Below are 18,645 nucleotides of genomic sequence, written 5' to 3'. Positions count from 1 at the left end.
GTTGATGAGGGGCAACTGTATATATACTCCATCCTAAATAAGCCTTAAAGGTTAAAACTCCAAATTTAATATATACATTTAAAGCCTACTTTATTATTCCAGTAAATTCAGCATACCATGCTCACTGAGAACACAGAATTCTTCGAGTTGCCTTTATCTAACTGTAGCCCTGACGCTGGTTTGTGGATTGAATACACTGCAGAATCCTCTCCAGAGCTGCGTCAGCCCATTCCCAGAAATGGAAAGAGATGGAAGAATTGTCCAATTCTTTTTTAGCTTTGTTCTTACATAATGTTACAATTCAAGATTGATTCACAGTAGGAAGATGGGGGCAGGAGTGGGATGGGGTGTGGCGGATGGAATCTACAGATGAAAAAGAGAGAAAAAAACTAAGTCACCACAAGAAAAATGGATAGGTAAAGGAGGATGGTGGATAACCTAACAGCGAGTGCACTGACCACCAGTGGTCTTTTTGTAATCTCTAGGTCGCTGAACAACCTTTCCCAATCCCTGCTTGCTACTTGAAAATGAGCATAGTAGAGAGCAGAGCTGGACAGACATGGCCTGGCCCACCCCTCCACACTGTACCCAAGTTCAGCCACAGGCCATCAAATCACAGCTGGCGACAATCTACAGGAAACTGGTCCTATTTTTTCACAAAAGATCAATACCTCAACAGCAACTACTTACCTTGGCTTCAGAAATAAAGATTCATTCATACACTCACCAAAAAAAAAAAAAAAAAAAGCTTCTTGGATATCTACTAAGAATCTGGTACTGTGCTAAGCACAAGAGACAACAAAGACAAAGCACACTGGGCCTGCCTCATGGAGCTTACGTTCTAGCGAGAAACAGACAGTGAAGTGAGTAAGCACAGCTACAGATGGGATTGCACCATGAGGGGAGCAGAAGAGGGAGCTGACAGGGTGTGAATGGGATGAGTGTTACTAAGACAGCAACACTGAGTTGACCTGAGACCTCAGGGGCGAGGAGCCACAGTCAGCCCTGTAGGAGTACATAGGCCTGGAGGGAGGAGTCATTTTGGAGCATTCAAAAACTTGGGGGGGAGGGTGCAGCTGGACAGGGCAATAAAAGGAAAGGAAGAGCACAACATTAGCCAAAAAAGCTCCAAGAGATCGAGCAGCCTGGGCTGACTGGAAGGGGAGGGCCAAAGGCACATGTTCCAGAGCTCGCATCATGATAATGCTTGAGAATGAAGATCTATCAAGGAGCAAGCCTCAAAAGGAGCCAGGGGTTTCAACAGATGAGAAATGATTGGAAGCAACAATAAAGAATCAAGACGGAAGAAGTCATTGACCCCTAGAAATGGTCCTGAGGTACTCGGGAGGTGATAGAAAAAATGTCCTCCTTTGAAGAGGGTTACAAGGGAGGGACCTTCTGAGACAGTGAGGACTTAGATAAGGCCATTAAATCTTTTCATGTTTAATCTTTGCCTTGGGCCAATTTAAGTGGGCTTTATCCTACTAGGTCTTTAGGATCTGACCACTACAACCTTTCCAGCTTCACTTCACAGCATGCTCCCAACATTCTATGCTCTCCAGCCATGTTCTAACTCTATGGTATTCCCTGCCACAGGGCCTTTGAAGATGTTCCACAAAGTGACCTCAGCGGACCAGGACTGGTGACACAAAAGACGGAAAGAAAACAAAATCAACTCTTCCACTCGGACAACAAATCACCTTCCTTTTCTATGCAAAAATCAGGCTACCTGCTATTTTCTGGTAGGTCCTAAGGAGGTTTAGCCATGATCGATGGGTAGGTAACTTGCTGCTGCAGGTACTGCAGTTACCATGAGACAACAAGAAGCAGCCAAGAGCTTGCTCTGAGTTTATAATCTCAAACTTGTATGATTTGTGTGTGTGTGTGTGTGTGTGTGTGTGTGTACACCAGAGAGACAGAAAGAGAGAGAGAGGAGGAAGCACCCCCACACACACACTGGGAATGATCATACCACTATCTCTTCTCCTCTATCTCTTCCTCCTTTTGGGACTTTGGACACGCATGCGTACACATCTGGTATGTTCCCAGTCTGCCAGGTCCAGAACTTGAACAGCACAGCCAGCCACGTAGGATCCAACCCTTAACCACCAGGCCATGAAGCTGACCTGAGTTTAGAAACTCAAAAGGGCAGTCATGTAGACTAAAAATTAACAACCACAGAAAGTGCAAAAGAATAGCATGACATAAAGGCACAAACCTCATCTAGGCACAAACCCAGTCAGGAGGAGGCTTACTATGGAAGGAGACTTCAAGGTGATCCTAGCCATGAGCAGAAGTAGTGGGTGGGAAACGTAAAGCCATGGAGCCACAGCTGGAAGGAAAAGCATGTGCAAAGGCCCCAAGACAAGGAATACCATAGGGTTAGGACATGGTTGGAGAGCAGGGAATGTTGTGAATATTGTGAGATGAAGCTGGGAAGGTCAGTGGGAGTTAGATTATGAGGGCCTAGTAGGATAACGCCCACTTAACTTGGCCAAAGGCAGAGAGTAAGCACAGAGGATTAATCAAGAGACTAATATATAATCAATCAGCAATTACAAAATATCACTCTGGCAAAGATAAATGGAGTGTTTTGTGGGAAATAAGAACAGAAGTAGGACATGAAAGGACAGAATGGCAGCTTAGACTAGAAAGGTACAGGGTACAGATGGAGAAAAGTAGACAGATCCAAGGCATAGTTCAAATAATCAACAGAATTCGTGGTGTAAATATGGGAATGAGGGAGAGCAAAGTATCAGAGATAACCCTCTGGTTTCTGACCTACACAGCCAGGTGAGTGACCCAGAAAAGGAATGCCAGGAAGATCAGGATTTTGATTTTTCTGTGGAGAAGGAGGAAAGGTCAGTCATGGGTTCAGCCTGGGCCACAGCAGGTTTGAGGCCTATGAGACATCCAAGGAGAGATTGCTAGCTGATGGCATTAGTTCCAAAGGGTCTAAACTACGGTAAAGATGCTGTGGTCCCCTGGAGGGTCCACAGCCACATTTCAGGAAGCTCTAATGCTAGACAGCAAAAAAATAAGCACAGAATGAAGACTAAGGGGGGATGGAAGAAAGCGAGGGATCTGTATTATGTCTCTGTATTGTGGCTAACTTAGTGGAGAAAACATCTCAAAATGGGTGAGGGTCTGGGTGGCATAGTGGTTAAGGCAGCTGGATACCACATGGCCAACTGCACAGTTCAAGTCCCTGACCTGGCACCTTGAACAAAACTAAACAGCCGTGTGTGCTCAAAATCCCAAGAGGATAATAGAGAAGGGATTATGGTATGGCTATGCCCTTTGCGGGGGGCGGGGGGGGGAGTGCTTTCTCACCTTCTCTCTCCCCCAGCAAGCCCACACATCCTGTAGCAACTTAAAAAAAAAAAAAAAAAAGGTAGGGTTCATGCCAAATACTGTTGAGAAGTCAAATAAAATGAGAACTGGACATGTCCTTTGGATTTAGTGTAATGGAGCTCCTAGTGATGCAACATTTTCAGCTACCAGGAAGTACAAAGGTTATGTATGAAGAGCTTTCAACAGTTGAAAATAGAATAGCAATCACTACCTCTTCAATGACTTCTCAGTCACTGTCATCACAGTTAGTGTAAGTTCTAGACCCTTTGAACCAGGTCCCCAGAACAGGACGCATACAAAGCAAACTGCTGAAATGTGAGGAAAAATATCAACCCATTCCCTCCTTTTTTTTATCTCATCCCTTTTTACTGCTTCTTGATCATACTAATAATCAGTATACAATCGGTAAAACTGGTATATACAGACACATGCGTGTCTATGTCTTAGACATATGCGTGCTGTGCATGTGCACCCCCTTATCTGTAGGCCTGCACATATTAGGAAAGAGCACTCAAAAATTCCTTGCTCCTACAGTGGAGATCAGCACCCCAGACTCCAGTTTGAGCCTCCCTGCAGCTGTGCTCTCAGTCTCAGGCTCTTCCGCATATATGTGGCTCAGAGAGTGAGGTCATTTTAACTCACAATCCCGTAGACTAGGAAGAAGCTTTTCCAACCTGGATATCATGCATAGAGAGGCTACTAAAACAACTGAGTAGTCCCTTGCTTCCTGATGAGATGCATGGCAACAGCTAACATGGGGTGGGAGAGACACTGCAGCAGCGGCAACCAGGTGCTTCCACATCAGACTATTGCATACTTATGTTACCCAAAGTTCTGTCTCTTAGCTCATCAAATGCTGTTCAAGTTGTCATAAAGGCACAATCCTTCCACTATCTACACTCTCAGGAGGAATCAGAAATACCCACTGCTCACTCAGTCTTAATGCAGTAGCTCCTGATACACCAGAGCCCTTACTCTAGGAAAGATACACCAGGATTTTCCAAGGGCAGATAAGAGGCACTGCCAGACCACAGACCAGGTGAGGTTGGCCACCACCAGCTTCTACCTCATACAGATGCAGAATGGACTGAATTACTTACTTGAAATTCATTCTCTCTCTGAGCTTGTTCGGATCCCTCTTTATTACAGGACCTCTATGAATGAGAAAAAGCAAACACTTCCGGTGAGATGGGGAACACAGAGCAGACACTAACTTTGCAACCACCAGAACAGTCAAGGTTTACAAAACATGACAGATCTTTATAGTGTGTGACCACCGGTGTGACCAGCTCAGTCTAAATTGCACCAGCAGCCTCCGGCACTAGTGCCAACGCCTTAGAAAGTGCTTCATTTCTTTACAAGAAAGGGGATATATGCCAAGGGGATATGCCATGGAGACCAAATAGCTGCATGTCTCACAGCCGTCCCCATGTATTTTCACAATTTCATTATTAGAGGAAAGTCTAGAGTGCCCTCTTCTAATGAGGCCTTCTCAAAACAAGTTGTCACCAATTGAGCTATGTGGTTCTTTCGAGCCAACCTGCAAGAACAGGGAGTGTCAACACACCCATGGACAGCCGTGAACGGCACAGGACGGACAGAGGCAATCCCCATGCAGGCGGGAAACCTGACACAGGTCTGTGCAGACACGCTCTGCCACCATGCCGTTTCACAGACTGACCCTTCTAGCTCAGCCCGTCACCCTCTCAACCGGACTGCTGAATTTAATAAAGCCCCTAAAAGTATCTTACACATTAGTGTATTAAAGTATATTTTTACATCACTTTCCTCAATGAAATTGCAAGTTACTGGTAACCAGGATTCTAGCAATAAAAACATGCTAAATCATTAACTACCATAAGTAATTCTTAGGCTACATACTTTCTTTATGACACAGATCATACATTAGAAAAGCAACCCCCCACCCCAAGTGCTTTAAAAACCTTCATACTATCTTTAACAAGGGAATGGGAAAAGTAAAGTAAAAAACTTAAGTGTCATGTCCAAATTTTGCATTCAGATATTGCCTCTAAAAATGGTATTTGTTACAAATTAAACTAAGTCTGCCTAAGCTGGACACAAAAGGAATCCCGTGAAGGAAACCTCTTTAAAAAAACTTAAGGTAACAGATTCTTGAACATCCCATGAAAAACATACCTTTCCATTCCACAGCTTTATCAAAAATACCTGTACCAAGGGTGGAAAGTATGGACAGGAAAAAAAATGCCACGTTAAGCAACACCAGCTACTCTAACACCATTCGAAAAACCTCGTGATTTAAAGCAACCACTCTCATCCATCATACAGTGAAATAACATTCCACAGATGTCTAATGCATGTTTTATATATACAGTGCATGTTTTATCTTATTCAACATAAAGGTAAACAAAATCAATACCCATGTTCATGAAGCTATCTGCATAAGACTCACTGCTGGCACTTCCACATATTCAGTAGTATCTTTAACATACAGTTCATTACATTTGGTACAAAGTACACAAAGTACAAATGGGGTATAGATATTTTTGTTTGTGTAATCTGCATTTCTCTGATGAAAGGATGTTACAGGTTAAATCCCATTACAATGGAAGCTATAAAAATCCAAATACTACAAAACTACTTTTAGACCTGCTGACGGTTTGACTTAAGATGTGATAAACCTGAAAAAGGAGTAGCTAGATATCATGAAAACTTTACTCCTTCCCTAACTCCAAAATACTCTCGTGACGTGTTGTACCTTAGACTTCAGCTGTCTCCTCTCCCAAGTCGTCTCTAAGTTCCTAATGAATAGGGACTCCATCTTTTACTTATTATCGGTCTTCCCCAAAGCACTAAATAAATTCTGAAGCTGCCTACACTTTCTGGGCTGCATGAATAAATGAGATTCCGTGCTGCTAAGCACAGGCAAACAAGCCCAGGAGCAATGCACTGGACTCGACGAGCTGTGGCAAATTCACGTCCAGATCCCAGCTAAGGGAAATGAACTGCAATGTCAGAACACGGTGTGGGGCTGAAACGCCCCTTCCAAAGTTCTTCAATTTAATATATTACATACTCATACTTTGTAGGGAAAAATTTAAGACACATACAGAATTTGGATATCCTACTTAAATTTGTTGTAACGGGATTTGACCTGTATGAAAGTCTACATGACTGTGGTTATTCCTATGCTGTTATTATTCTAACTGTATCTTCTGTGGGAGATACAGTTAATGGGTTATTTAGCAAACAGAAGTCCCTTTCCCTTGTCTAATAATGGTGCTCTCAAAAACAAGTCACTTCATCCAGAGTAACAAATGGGCTTAGTTCCTTCTTAACATATTAGCACCATAAGTGGGAGTAAATTCCATTAATAATTTCCCCGCCCCACCTCACCCAAGTGAATGCATTACTTATACCAGAAGAGCACCATCATGAAGGCAAGATGGACTTCTGCGATATCCATCCCTCTGTTCTGTTTCCTCAGTACAGAATGTTTAGCTTCCCTAAGTCCTGTACATCAGAAGAAGAAGACTGGGAAATTTTAAACCAAGCAGATATTCATGAAAAGGGAAGAGAAGAAGCCTCCTTCTGAGGTGAGCCAAGAAGAAACGGTCTCACTTTGTCAAAAGACAGGTCAGAGAACTTTTTGGTATAAGAAGACAGGAAGTAAAATATATCTTTTGGAACATCTGGATTTTACTTCAATGGCACAAGTGTATTTGAAGCAGGTATTAAAATACATTGTAGAAATATTTAACATGACTTCAAACTTTCTCAAACTAGTTTTAAGTAAAAAAAAAAAAAAGATCTTTTACTTAATTATAAAATAAGATGTTTTTTATACTTATTAGAAATTTGAGTACTAGTTACTTTAAGTAATTATTAAGCTTTTTAGGTGGGAATATTATTGTGGCCATGTTTTTTAAAAATCACCTTTTAGGGACCAGCAGATGGCAAAGTTGTTACGTCGCTAGACTCTGACATGGCCAATCACAGTTCAAATCCCAGACCCAGTGATTTCAAAATCCTTTTGCTTTAGCCTCTGGAGTAACTGGGACTGCAGGCATGTGTCAATGCAACTAACCTTTTGGTTGACCTAGGAATTGAACCCAGGCCTCTCATGAGTCCTCGTCACAAGGGTGAGCATAAACTACTCTAATAGAGCCCCATTTGAGAGATGAAACAGAATACACCTCAGTAGCACATATATAGGTGTGTGTAAATAAAGAAATTAGTGAATTATGGCATAAAGTGGCATATACTGTTTAAATGTCATTCAAAATATCTATTAATACCTGAAACATTTATCTTCAAAGTATCTTTAAAGATGAATGAACTGTTCATAGGACAGGCTGGAGAAAGTGACAAATCAGCTACAAAGAATGGCATGTCATCAACAGCATAATAAATTGGAAGCACTATTCAAGAAATCTAATCAGGGGCCAGACAGACAGTGGTGCAGTAATAAAATGCACTGCTCTGTGAGACTGACCCACATGGGAGGTCTGAGTTCATGTGTGCCCAAGGTCTGGGGCTAGTTGATGCTGGGGATGGGTTGTGGCACTGAGACTCTGTTGCAGTGCTGTCTCTCAGTCTGTCTCATTCATGGAAGAAATGAATGGGTAAACTTTTCTTAAAAAGGCAATAGACTTTTAAAAAATTGTCAATTATGAATAATGTCATAATAAGAAAATTCACACTGTTAAATAAAATAATGGCCACAGAACCAAAATGTTACAGATTAAAATGTTACAGATGTTTTATACAAACATGGAGGGCATTCTCTTATTTCAATCCTTCCTTCTACCCCAAAAACGAAGTGGATAATTCAGTGATTTTCTCTTTTAAAGTCTCTGCATTAAAAAAGCAAATTAGTGGGGCAGGCAGGTTGTGCAGTAGTTGAGGTGCTGGGCTCCCAAATGGACAACCATAGTTCAAGTCCTGGACCTAGTGGCTTGCTTTCTCACTTTTCCTCTCTCTCTCTCACTCACTCTCTCTCTCTCTCTGGTCAAAGTAAAAAATAATAATAATAGGGGCCAGCAGGTGGCATAGTGGTTAAGGTGCCGGACTCCCATGTGGTCAACCACAGTTCGAGTCCCAGAGCCAGAAGCTTGAAACTCACGCTGGGCACATGTGCATGCATGCCCAAAATCCCAAGAGGACAATGGAGAAGAAAGGACTGCTCTGTGACTATTCCCTGGGCGGATGGGGTGGTGCTGGTGACTTCTCACTTTCTGTCTGTGTCTCTCAGCAAGCACATGCACCCTATAGCAAAAATCTCTCTCAGGGACCAACAGATGGCATAATGGTTACATCACTGAACTCCCACACAGCCAACTGTGGTTTGAGTCCTGGACCCGGCAGCTTAAAACGCACACCGGGTGTGTGTGTGCATGGCCAAAGTTCCAAGAGGACAACAAAGGAGAAGGGATTGAGGTGTGGCCATCCCCCATGGAGGCAGATGATTTCTCACTTTCTGTCTCTCTGTCTCTGTCTCTCTGGAAAACATGCACACTCTATAGCAAATCTCTCTCTCTCAAAAAAAAGAAAAAAAACCTTCTCCAATAATAATAATACATAAAATTTAATTTAAAATTCTTTAAAAAAAAAAAAGGGAAATCAGTTTTGACCTTCTAAAAAATGTTTTGGGGGTTAGCAGGTAGCATGGCTACATGGCTCGATACCACATGGCTGACTGCGCAGTTAGAGTCCCAGACCTAGTGGCTTGAAAAATATGCCACATGCACAGAATCTTGAGAGGAGGATGAAAAGGAGATTGTGGTGTGACCGTCCCCTCTTACTTTCTTTCTCTCTCTGTCCCTGTCTCTCTCCAGTGAGCAAAGGTGTCCTACATTAAAACTTAAAGGAAAAAAGTTTTGGGACATTTGTGCAAGGTTAAGAAAATAATTCACTATACTCCCTTCTAAAGCATATAAAATTGGTCCGGGAAAAGAACCCATCTCTCTACTAACCTGGGATGATCCCCATGAGCTGAGTCCCAAACGACTCCCAGGTTATGAGTATTCACCCTGAAAGCAACAGGAGGTTTCCGCCATTCTAATGGTCATTAGCTCTGTCACTCACTTGGTCCAGGATGGCATGGGCTCCTTCACTGTGCAACTCAACTCAAATCCTACAGAAAAGACTATTAACATGGAGAAGGCACCTATTATATTCCCTGGCCTGCCAAGGCTCTGTTGATGGTACAACAGAGTTGTTCCATACAGGTAAGGTAGGGCAAGAAAAAGTGTGACAATCATGACTCTGAAGACTGTACAGCAGTCATACAACTCTTTCAATTAATATTTTGCAATATTAGTTTCTTTGCAGTATGTTTTCTTCTTGGTATTATCATAGACTCTAACTTCCTTTTCCATGATTTCTATGAAAAGAATAAAAATTAAGCTATTCTATATTTATTTTTTAATGGTTTCTTACAGCATTTTCTGGAGGTATTTTATTGCACACATTAAAATATGAGATTCTAATGCCACAATTTAAAGTATAGCCTATATGACTAATGAGCACATGTCAATTATAAGAATTTATTATTTATTTGCTAGAGGGTATGTATGCTTGCCAAAGACAGGGAGAGAAGGAAAGGGAGAAAACACCACCCAACAGGACATGGTCACACCACTAAACCTTCTCTGTTTCTTGATCCTGTCAAGATTTTGGGCACACAGGTATGCACACATGCCCAGCATGTTCCTTAAGCCACTGGGGCCAGGACTCAAACCACATAGTCAGCCATGTGGGATCTAGTTCCCTTAACCACCAGGCCACGGGCCAGCTCTATTTACAAGAATTTAAACAGACATGTGTTTTCTAACATTTTATGGTAGTCTCTAAGGTATCTTCAATTATCCCAAAGAACATTCTAAAACAATCTGTCCTTTTTGAACATTAATAATTTCCAAAATGGATGACTTAATGAATGTCAAAAGGAAACTAGAAGTTTTTCTCTGTGTTTGTTCATTTGTTTTTGGAGAGATATTTGCTATAGGATGTGTGTGTTCGCCAGAGAGACAGAAAGCAAGAAATTATCCTCCCCCCGACACCCCAGGCAGGATGGCCATACCATAATCCCTTTTCCTCCATTCTCCTCTTGAGATTTTGGGCACACATTCACGTGAGTCCAATATGATTTTCAAGCTTTGAGTCTAGGACTCAAACCACAGTTGGCCATGTGGGAGCCCAGCAACGTAACCATTATACCATCTACTGGTTCCTGCTTGTTTGTTTTTTAAGACAAGGTCTTGTTGTGATCACCCTGCCTCATCCTTCCAGCTGGAACTACAGGCACGCACTGCCAAGCCTGGCTGCTTTTTAGACAGGAGCTCAGTGAGTTGCCCAGGCCAGCCTTAAGCTCACAATCCTCTTGCCTCAGCCTCCTGAGTAGCTGGGATTACAGATGTATACCACCATGCCCAGCCTTCAGATGGGACTGCAAACCAAACCTGAGCCTTCCATGTGGTCCCAGCATGTGAGCACATCTTAGCAGTGTACACCACCACAGCTAGGCCAGGAAATTAAAACTTTAAAAAGCTTCTAGGTGGAGCTGGCAGGTGGCCTGGTGGTTAAAGTTGCTGGACTCCCTACATGGCTGACTATAGTTCAAATCTCAGACCTGGCAGCTTACTTTCTCACTTTCCTCCCTTTTCTCTCTCTCTCTGGTCAAAATGAATACTAATAGGGCTGGCAGGTGGTGCGGTGGTTAAGGGCACTGGACTCCCACATGGCTGGCTGCAGTTCAAGTCCTGGCGGCTTGCTTTCTCATTTTCCTTCTCTCTGTCCTTTTCTGGTCAGATTACAATAAATAAATAAATAAAGTTAACTAAAATAATTCTTTAAAAAAATACTACACCCACAAAGATGTATAATTATATGTAAATCAGAAATTATGAAAGAAAGAAAGAAAAAAAAAAAAGGTTCTAGGTGATATAAGCCAGTAGAAAGATAGGTGAGTAAAGAAGTAAAAAACACAAAGTAAAGAAGGCTCAGGATTTTCTCAAAATTTATGTCTGATCCAGAGCAACCTGCTGACCCAAGACTCCTAAGGTTTTCGTGGCTCAAATACCTCCCACATAAGCACCCCAAAGGTTGATTTGTAAGCAACAGTTTCCAGGAAGTACTCTCCCACTTCTTCAGCCTATGTGTGTTTTCATGTCAGATGAGCACTGCTGAACTTCACAAAAAATACTGCGTACCCAGCTAAGACTTAGAAAAGCATATTGATAAGGACAGAGGTAAAAGTTTATTCCTAGTTCTGATCAAAATATCAATATATACGATGTCTCCCTTAATGCTGACAGTGGTGTGAAGAAGACCTTAAACACTTCAATTAAATCCTTTAAGTTGAGGCTCAGAAATGTCATTTTCTACTGAGGAAACAGAAGAAAGGGGTCTGATTTGCCTTGGACAAAAAACAAAACAAAACAAAAAAACACAAAGTGATATATATTCAATATATAACATTCTAAAATCTTAATCACTGTACCTCTTTAAGCACAGTGCAAACTGTAGCTGGTGCTACTTAACAAGCATTACAACTTTTTTTTTTAAAGCATTTCTTGAATCCAAGAACTAAAAGAAAGAAATTAAAGCTGTAGAGAATGCTCCAACTTCAGAGGTCTCATACTATACCGTGAATCGTGTCTGTCACCTGGAAACCAGAGTGCTCCAGGCACGATCGCATGGACAAGCCTGCAGCAGAGAACACATGCACATACAGCTAAAGTGGTACATTACCCCCAATGCCCTTTACTCCACCCAACACAAAGACATTCTTTCCCAAAGAGGGGTGGGCTGCTGTCAAACCATCGTTCCAGGGACCAAAAATCTGCAATGGCTTCATGCTATAAATCCCAAACATTTAAGACCAGCAAGACAAGACACTTTAAATATGTCAAAATTAGACACAGTAGTCTGAGGTTTATTTAGTTATCAAAAAAAAGGCACCAAAGCAGGTATGGAAGGACTTGTAGTAATTTGGCTTCAGAAATACTAGGTTAGATCAACTGGGAACACACATACTAGAGAAAGATTTTATTTCTAAGAGGGAAGTTCTGACTACCTTAGAAATAGATGTAATTATACCATAATTAAAGTGCAACCATTTTTTTAAAAGCAGAGTAAATAAAACAACTTAATGACACTAACACAATGAAAAAAGAAAATTCAGAATATTCAGTAACTAGGGACACAGCTCTCCATCAAGGAGGATCAGCAGTACTGTCTTTGCACAGTAAGTATGGCATTAGTTCAGTAATCTTTTTTAAAACAGTTGATTTCGCAGTTAGCCAATAATTCGATATTGACTATCTATGGGCTTTGTTCCATATTTATTATGGTTTCATTTTTCATTAAACTGAGGTTAAGAGAAAATAAGCAAGAGGACACCTTTTACCTTTTTAAATTACTAATACATATCTGCGTTGTGCCTTGATGCCTTTAATTTTATTATGGTTAGTACTCAAACAAGCACTAATATTAGCCTTCTGTTACTCAAAAAACAAACAAAAACATTTTTCCAGACAACACTCACGAGAGATCTTGATGTGTATTATAAACATTCATGCCTGTGATACCGTTCATAGCGGTGAGGCCAAATCTCTCCATTCATGCACAGAAGGAATTGGCTTAACACAGAGTCACTGTTCTGACAGAGGAAGGGACAAAGCAATCCTCTGAGACTTCCGCCAACTGGCACAGGTTACATTGAATGAACAATACGTACTGACATTTGTGTCTTCCACAATTCATGATAAATAAGCAAACTGGTTATTTGTAATCAGCCAAACTTGCTTCTTTGAAAAGGCTGCTACTGGACGTTGCAGAGCTCATGTTCCTTCCCAGTATCAGAAAGGAAAAAAATCAAGTTACATTTATAGCTAATTATATAGTTTCAAGCTCTCTTCTAACAATTATATTTCTTCCCACATTGGCAAAGGCTGAACTACATCTCAAAACTTCTATTGAACTAACTAACCTACTTTATTTAGTTCAGGGTAGTCTTACGGTTGAGTTGAGTTTTCATCATCTATGTAGCTGATGAAAATAACCTTCTCCCCATTAAAATTAAAGCTAGCCTATGTGAAACAGTCACTAAATTATACTGACATGTATTTTTTAAGATCAGACCAACATTTTTGTTTAGTAATACTATATGGCTGTGTGTATCTTATCTTGTTCATATTTTCAAAAAGACCTATTCTTGCCTTTGTCACAAACACAATACTTTTTATAATTCCCCTAAAGCTAACACAAATCCTAAGCAAAACCTTCAGGATACAGTTAGGAAGTTTGCTTATGTCTCATCTTATATAGAAATAGGGGTTGGACGAGACAGATATTTGTGGGACAGAAACTGTGGGCCTTGACCCAATAGGAAGGTTTTACCTTGTCTTTCTGGTAATTAACTCTTACAGAACTGCACCAAAGAGCAGTCATTTCACTGTCACTATGGAAATAAAGGAAATTAGACATCTTGCAACACCAAAATAAAGAAAAATTAAGTTGAGAAGCATCTAGTTATTTTAAACCAAGTCACTTCTAAATCATTTGCTGATGAAAGAACTTGTAAAACAGTTCTACTTAGTATTTGACTGTCACAGAGGTAAAAAGATAAAAGGCTTAAAACAAGAAGGGAAAAGAAGGAACTTCTTAAAGTGGTCTATTATATAGGTCTAGGGACTCTCTTTTTGTCAGCCACCTCTCTGATGTAAATCTGATCATTTAATATCAATCCTGGCTATTTGTTGCTGTTGTTGTTGCTGTGATGGGAACAAAAAGCTTTGTTGTAAACTATAAATTTCTCCTTCCTATAGGTCAGATTGACTTCAAAAAATTCACCATAAACCAGTAATATGATTGCACCGTGTCCCAACAACAACAAAATAATAGAAATTTTAAAACTGATTGGAAAATGTTTGAAAAGAAATTTAAATTCACGGTAAAATTCCTGGCAGTATCGTGAAAGCTCAACTTGAAAGCATGCAGCAGTTGCTTCCCAGCTCGTATTTTACAAGCTCCTTAGCTCTTCTCTACTTTCCTCCTCTCCAACCACATCCGTGAGTCTCTGATTTTGGTTCCCTCCTCATGTTGTCACAGTATCCCCAGTGACCAGTCTACAATGGCCATTAGCATCTGACATTCAAATTGGCAACAAAAGCTCCTGCTAACACTTGCAGAACTTGGTAACCAAAAATATTTAAATTTGAGGCTGTAAGTTTCATGGTTTTATTAAGTTTAAACTTCGACCAGAAAAAGTGTACTTGAACTAATGACTTAACTGAGTAACTATATTGAAAATGTAAGTTCTCACTTATATGAAGCAAAAGAATAGCGTTTTGCTAATAAAAGCAAGTAAGTCAATTGTGAGACTGTCAGATGTGCTTACGCTTCACTTAGATAGCTATTCATTTCCATTTCTATCCAAGATGCTTCCAAACATGGTTTCCATCTTTCATTAGCAGATGTAGCTTCAGGAGTGGAAACTAATTTAACATTTGCCTAATAAAAATTTAATTGAGGAGATAAATACAGAATGCCTCCTCCCCAAAACAATATATAAAATATATACTATTCTATTAGTTTGGTTAAGAGTTCATTTCATTTTAAATGATTCCAATTATTTTACTATTTATTGTTCTGAATTACCAAATAATCTTTTTTTCTCTAAAAAATAATGACATTGAATTCTGTTGAAACAAATTTTATTTCCAGATATTTCTATTGCACTTAACTGCTGTAGGGTAATATTTCCAAGACTACTGAAATAGCAAAAAGATTAACAACTGATAGTGGGTCTTTATTAGGGGAAAGGAGAACTGCCAGGTTGCAAGCTAAGCTGCAGCTGGCTTTCACCAAGTTACTCTTGTATGGCAACCCAGCACATTTTACAGCGAGACTGTTCCATACACTAGCTGCCACTACATACATGTGACTATTTCAATCTAAATTAGTTAAAAATAAAAAAAAAAAAATTCAATCAAGAATCACTCTTGCCACATTCAAAGTGCTCGATAGTCACATGTGGCCAGTGATTGGCATACTAGACATCACAGATGTAAAACATTCTACCCCTTCCATCACTGCAGGACTAGGCTCCTAGTTTAGTCTCATACAGGGAAAAGAACATTGTGCACATTTAAAACACTTCTATTTAAGTTATAAATAGAAACGAAAGTCATAAGTCAAATTTAAAGAAAAGTCTTTATCACATGAGATTCCAGCAGCTATTTATTAAAGTATTTTTAAAGTACTGCTTAAGTGAAAAGCACACAACATGAAAGCAGAAATACGACTTAATTGTTGCAGAACATAAACAGTCTTCAAAAGAAAAAATTGTCTAAAAAAGACTTATTTCATTAAAAGTGCCAAAAAGACACCCAGTATTTCAAAAACTGTGCTTGTAAGACTTCAATTTGATTAGATTAAAAACAAGCTGCATGGTAAACACAAGAATCTTGTCTGGTTGTGTATGATTAGCAAAGGGTCAGTGTTTTAACTTCTAAGCTTCAACTGTACTCCTATTTATACACCTGCTGTATGGAAATAATTACAAAGGGCCTTCAGATGTCCTCAGCAAAGTGCTATGTGCTACCAAACATGTTAACTAGCTCCCAGCATTTTTTGATCTTAACCACTTTCACAGCTTGACATAGTCAAGGAAAAACTATCCAGTGAAAGGGTTTGTTCACATTATGACGATGTTTTAAAGTATTAACATCTAGATTGTCAACTTTAATTTTAATATTTCTAAACATATCATTAAATATCAGACTCATGGTCTTGACTTGCTTTATATTTTGAGTTGAAAAAGACTGATCTTTTTAAAATGTAGTCAGAAAATTATTTTATTTTATGGAAATAAAAATGTCCAAAGACAACGAAACAGATATAAAAATCCTACCACACAAATATGTCAACCTAACATTTCTGTGTCATCAGTGAAATGGTAAATTCATGGCATGAATAGCAGAAACAAACAAACAAAAACCCCAGACATTTGGGATACCCTATAATTGGACAAGGCAATTAAAGCACCAAACAAGGTACTTTAATTGAAATAAATTTAAGTAATCTAAAAGTTTAGAAAGATTATGAATTTAATAAATTCAAAGTTTTAACAAAATCTCAGGAAAAGAGTTAATAAATTCAGCTTCATTGAGAACACACTTTGGTAATTGAGACTATCCTCTTAAAATCTTTTTGATTACACTATAAAAACAATATCTCATCCCCATTAGAATTTACAATCTATAATCTAAGTCTAAGCTGAAAATCTCAATGGGTAGAAAATCCAAGAATCATCGAGCACTATTAACCAACATTATACCTTCTCTGGACATAAAACTGGGAATACTTACACTAGTATATTAATAAATAATAAGTAAAAATGGAATTAACTGAAAATATAAACAATAAGTCAAGTTGTGCAGCCCAATTAAAATAGAAGCAATAGATTTAAATATCTTTAGCAACAACACTAAAGTATTTAAAATCTCTTCAGGTATCTTAGGAAAGAAGATTTAAAAATGTAAACAGTTCCCCCCTCCCAAAGCAGCCCGTGAACTCACCATCTGTAAAATGGCTCCGTACAGCCGCAGGAGAACTTTCCGAGGTTCATCACCAATAGTAGCTGTAGTGTCGGGTAGGGAGCACTGGAACAGCATGTTACTGAGGCCACCTCTGTCAGAAATAAGAGGACAGTTAAGCAGTTGCATTTTGAAGGCAAGCTAAATCACTCTTCTTAGATAAATGTAGATAGATGAAAAGTCAGGGTTACATAAGAATTGTTTTTATCTTAAGACTCAATTTGTACAGCTGGCAGGTGGCATGGTGGTTGAGAGCACTGGACTCCCACATGGCACACTACAGTTCGAGTCCAGGACCTGGCAGCTTTCTCTCTCTCTCTCGTCAAATTAAAAAAATTAAAAAATAAATAGAATATGGGAACCAGCAGTTAGCGTAATGGCTATGTCGCTGGACTCCCACGTAGTCGACCGTGGTTCACGTCCCGGACCCGGTGGCTTAAAACTCACGCCGGGCGCGTGTGCATGCATGCCCAAGATCCCAAGAGGAGAACGGAGGAGAAGGGATTGAGGTGTGGCCATCCTCCCAAGGGGATGATTTCTCACTTTCCCTCTCACTCTTTCTCTTTCTCTTTAGCGAACACATGCACCTTATAGCAAAAATCTAAAAAAATAAAAAGGGCTCAGTATTATGGAGCCCTTGTGTTTACAATGTTCTAAGCACTGGACAATGGATTAGCACATTTCACCTCCCAAAAAAATACATGCTACAACATGGATGAACCTTAAAAACATTATACTAGTTGAAAGAAGCTGATCACAAAAGACCACACATTATGACACCATTTATATGACTTATCCATAACAGGGAAAACTAAAAAGATAGAAAGTAGGGGCCCACAGGTGGCGTGGTGGTTAAGGGCACTGGACTCCCACATGGCCAATCGCAGTTTGAGTCCTGGACCTGGCAGTTTGCTTTCTAACTTTCCCCCCCCTTCTCTCTCTCTCACTCTGTCCCTCTCTGGTTAAATTAAAATAAACAAATAAATAAAGTTAAGTAAAATAATTCTTAAAAAAAAAAAAAAAAAAAGATAGTAAGTAGATTAGTATGGGCCAGTAGGTAGCATGATGGTTAAGGGTGCTGGACTCCCATGTGGCCAACAATAGTTCAAGTCTTGAACTTGGTGGCTTCTTTCTCTCTCTCTCTGATTCTCTCTGGTCAAATTTAAATAAATAAATAAATAAATAAAAATACTTCGTTCTTAAAAAAAAAGAAAAGAAAATAGTTTAGTGGTTGCCAGGGGCTAGAGCAGGAAAAGTAGAAGGTAACAGCTAAAGAAGATATGTCTTATTTATCTTTTTGAGAGAGTTTTGCTACAGGGTGTATGTGTTAACCAGAGAGGCACAGACAGAAAGTGAGAAATCACCACCCAGGGAGATGGCCACACCACAATCTCTTACCCTCTATTCTCCTCTCTAGACTTCGGGCACTAAGGCACTTGTGCCTGGTGTGAGTTTCAAGCCACTGGGTCTGGAACTTGAACCACATCAGCCACAGTGGAGTCCAGTGCCTTAACTACTATGCCATCTGCTGGCCCCAGGGGTACAGTTTATTTTTGAGATGATGAAAATGTGCTAAATTTGTCGTGGTGATTGCTTCTATCTGTGAATTTACTAAACACCACTGAACTGTATACTTTTTTTTTTGAATTATTTATTTATTTAATTTTGTCTGTTGCTATTATCATTTTTTTTTTTAATTTGACCAGAG

General features: G+C 39.8%; 1 protein-coding gene across 1 annotated transcript in view; it reads right to left on the bottom strand.

The window, feature by feature from the left end:
- Positions 1 to 18,645, bottom strand: part of CHKA (choline kinase alpha) — a 74,423-nt gene that overhangs the window by 31,935 nt on the left and 23,843 nt on the right. The window contains exons 4-5 of the mRNA XM_006171357.3: positions 16,920 to 17,031; positions 4,455 to 4,508 (exon numbers count right to left, since the gene is read on the bottom strand). Coding sequence (XP_006171419.1) covers positions 4,455 to 4,508; positions 16,920 to 17,031 — 166 coding nt within the window. The remainder of the gene's footprint in view (positions 1 to 4,454; positions 4,509 to 16,919; positions 17,032 to 18,645) is intronic.

The sequence above is a fragment of the Tupaia chinensis genome, unplaced genomic scaffold (assembly GCF_000334495.1).
Source record: "Tupaia chinensis unplaced genomic scaffold, TupChi_1.0 Scaffold149501_1, whole genome shotgun sequence".
Taxonomy (NCBI): Eukaryota; Metazoa; Chordata; class Mammalia; order Scandentia; family Tupaiidae; genus Tupaia; species Tupaia belangeri.
This window is presented reverse-complemented; position numbering and strand designations above follow the sequence as displayed.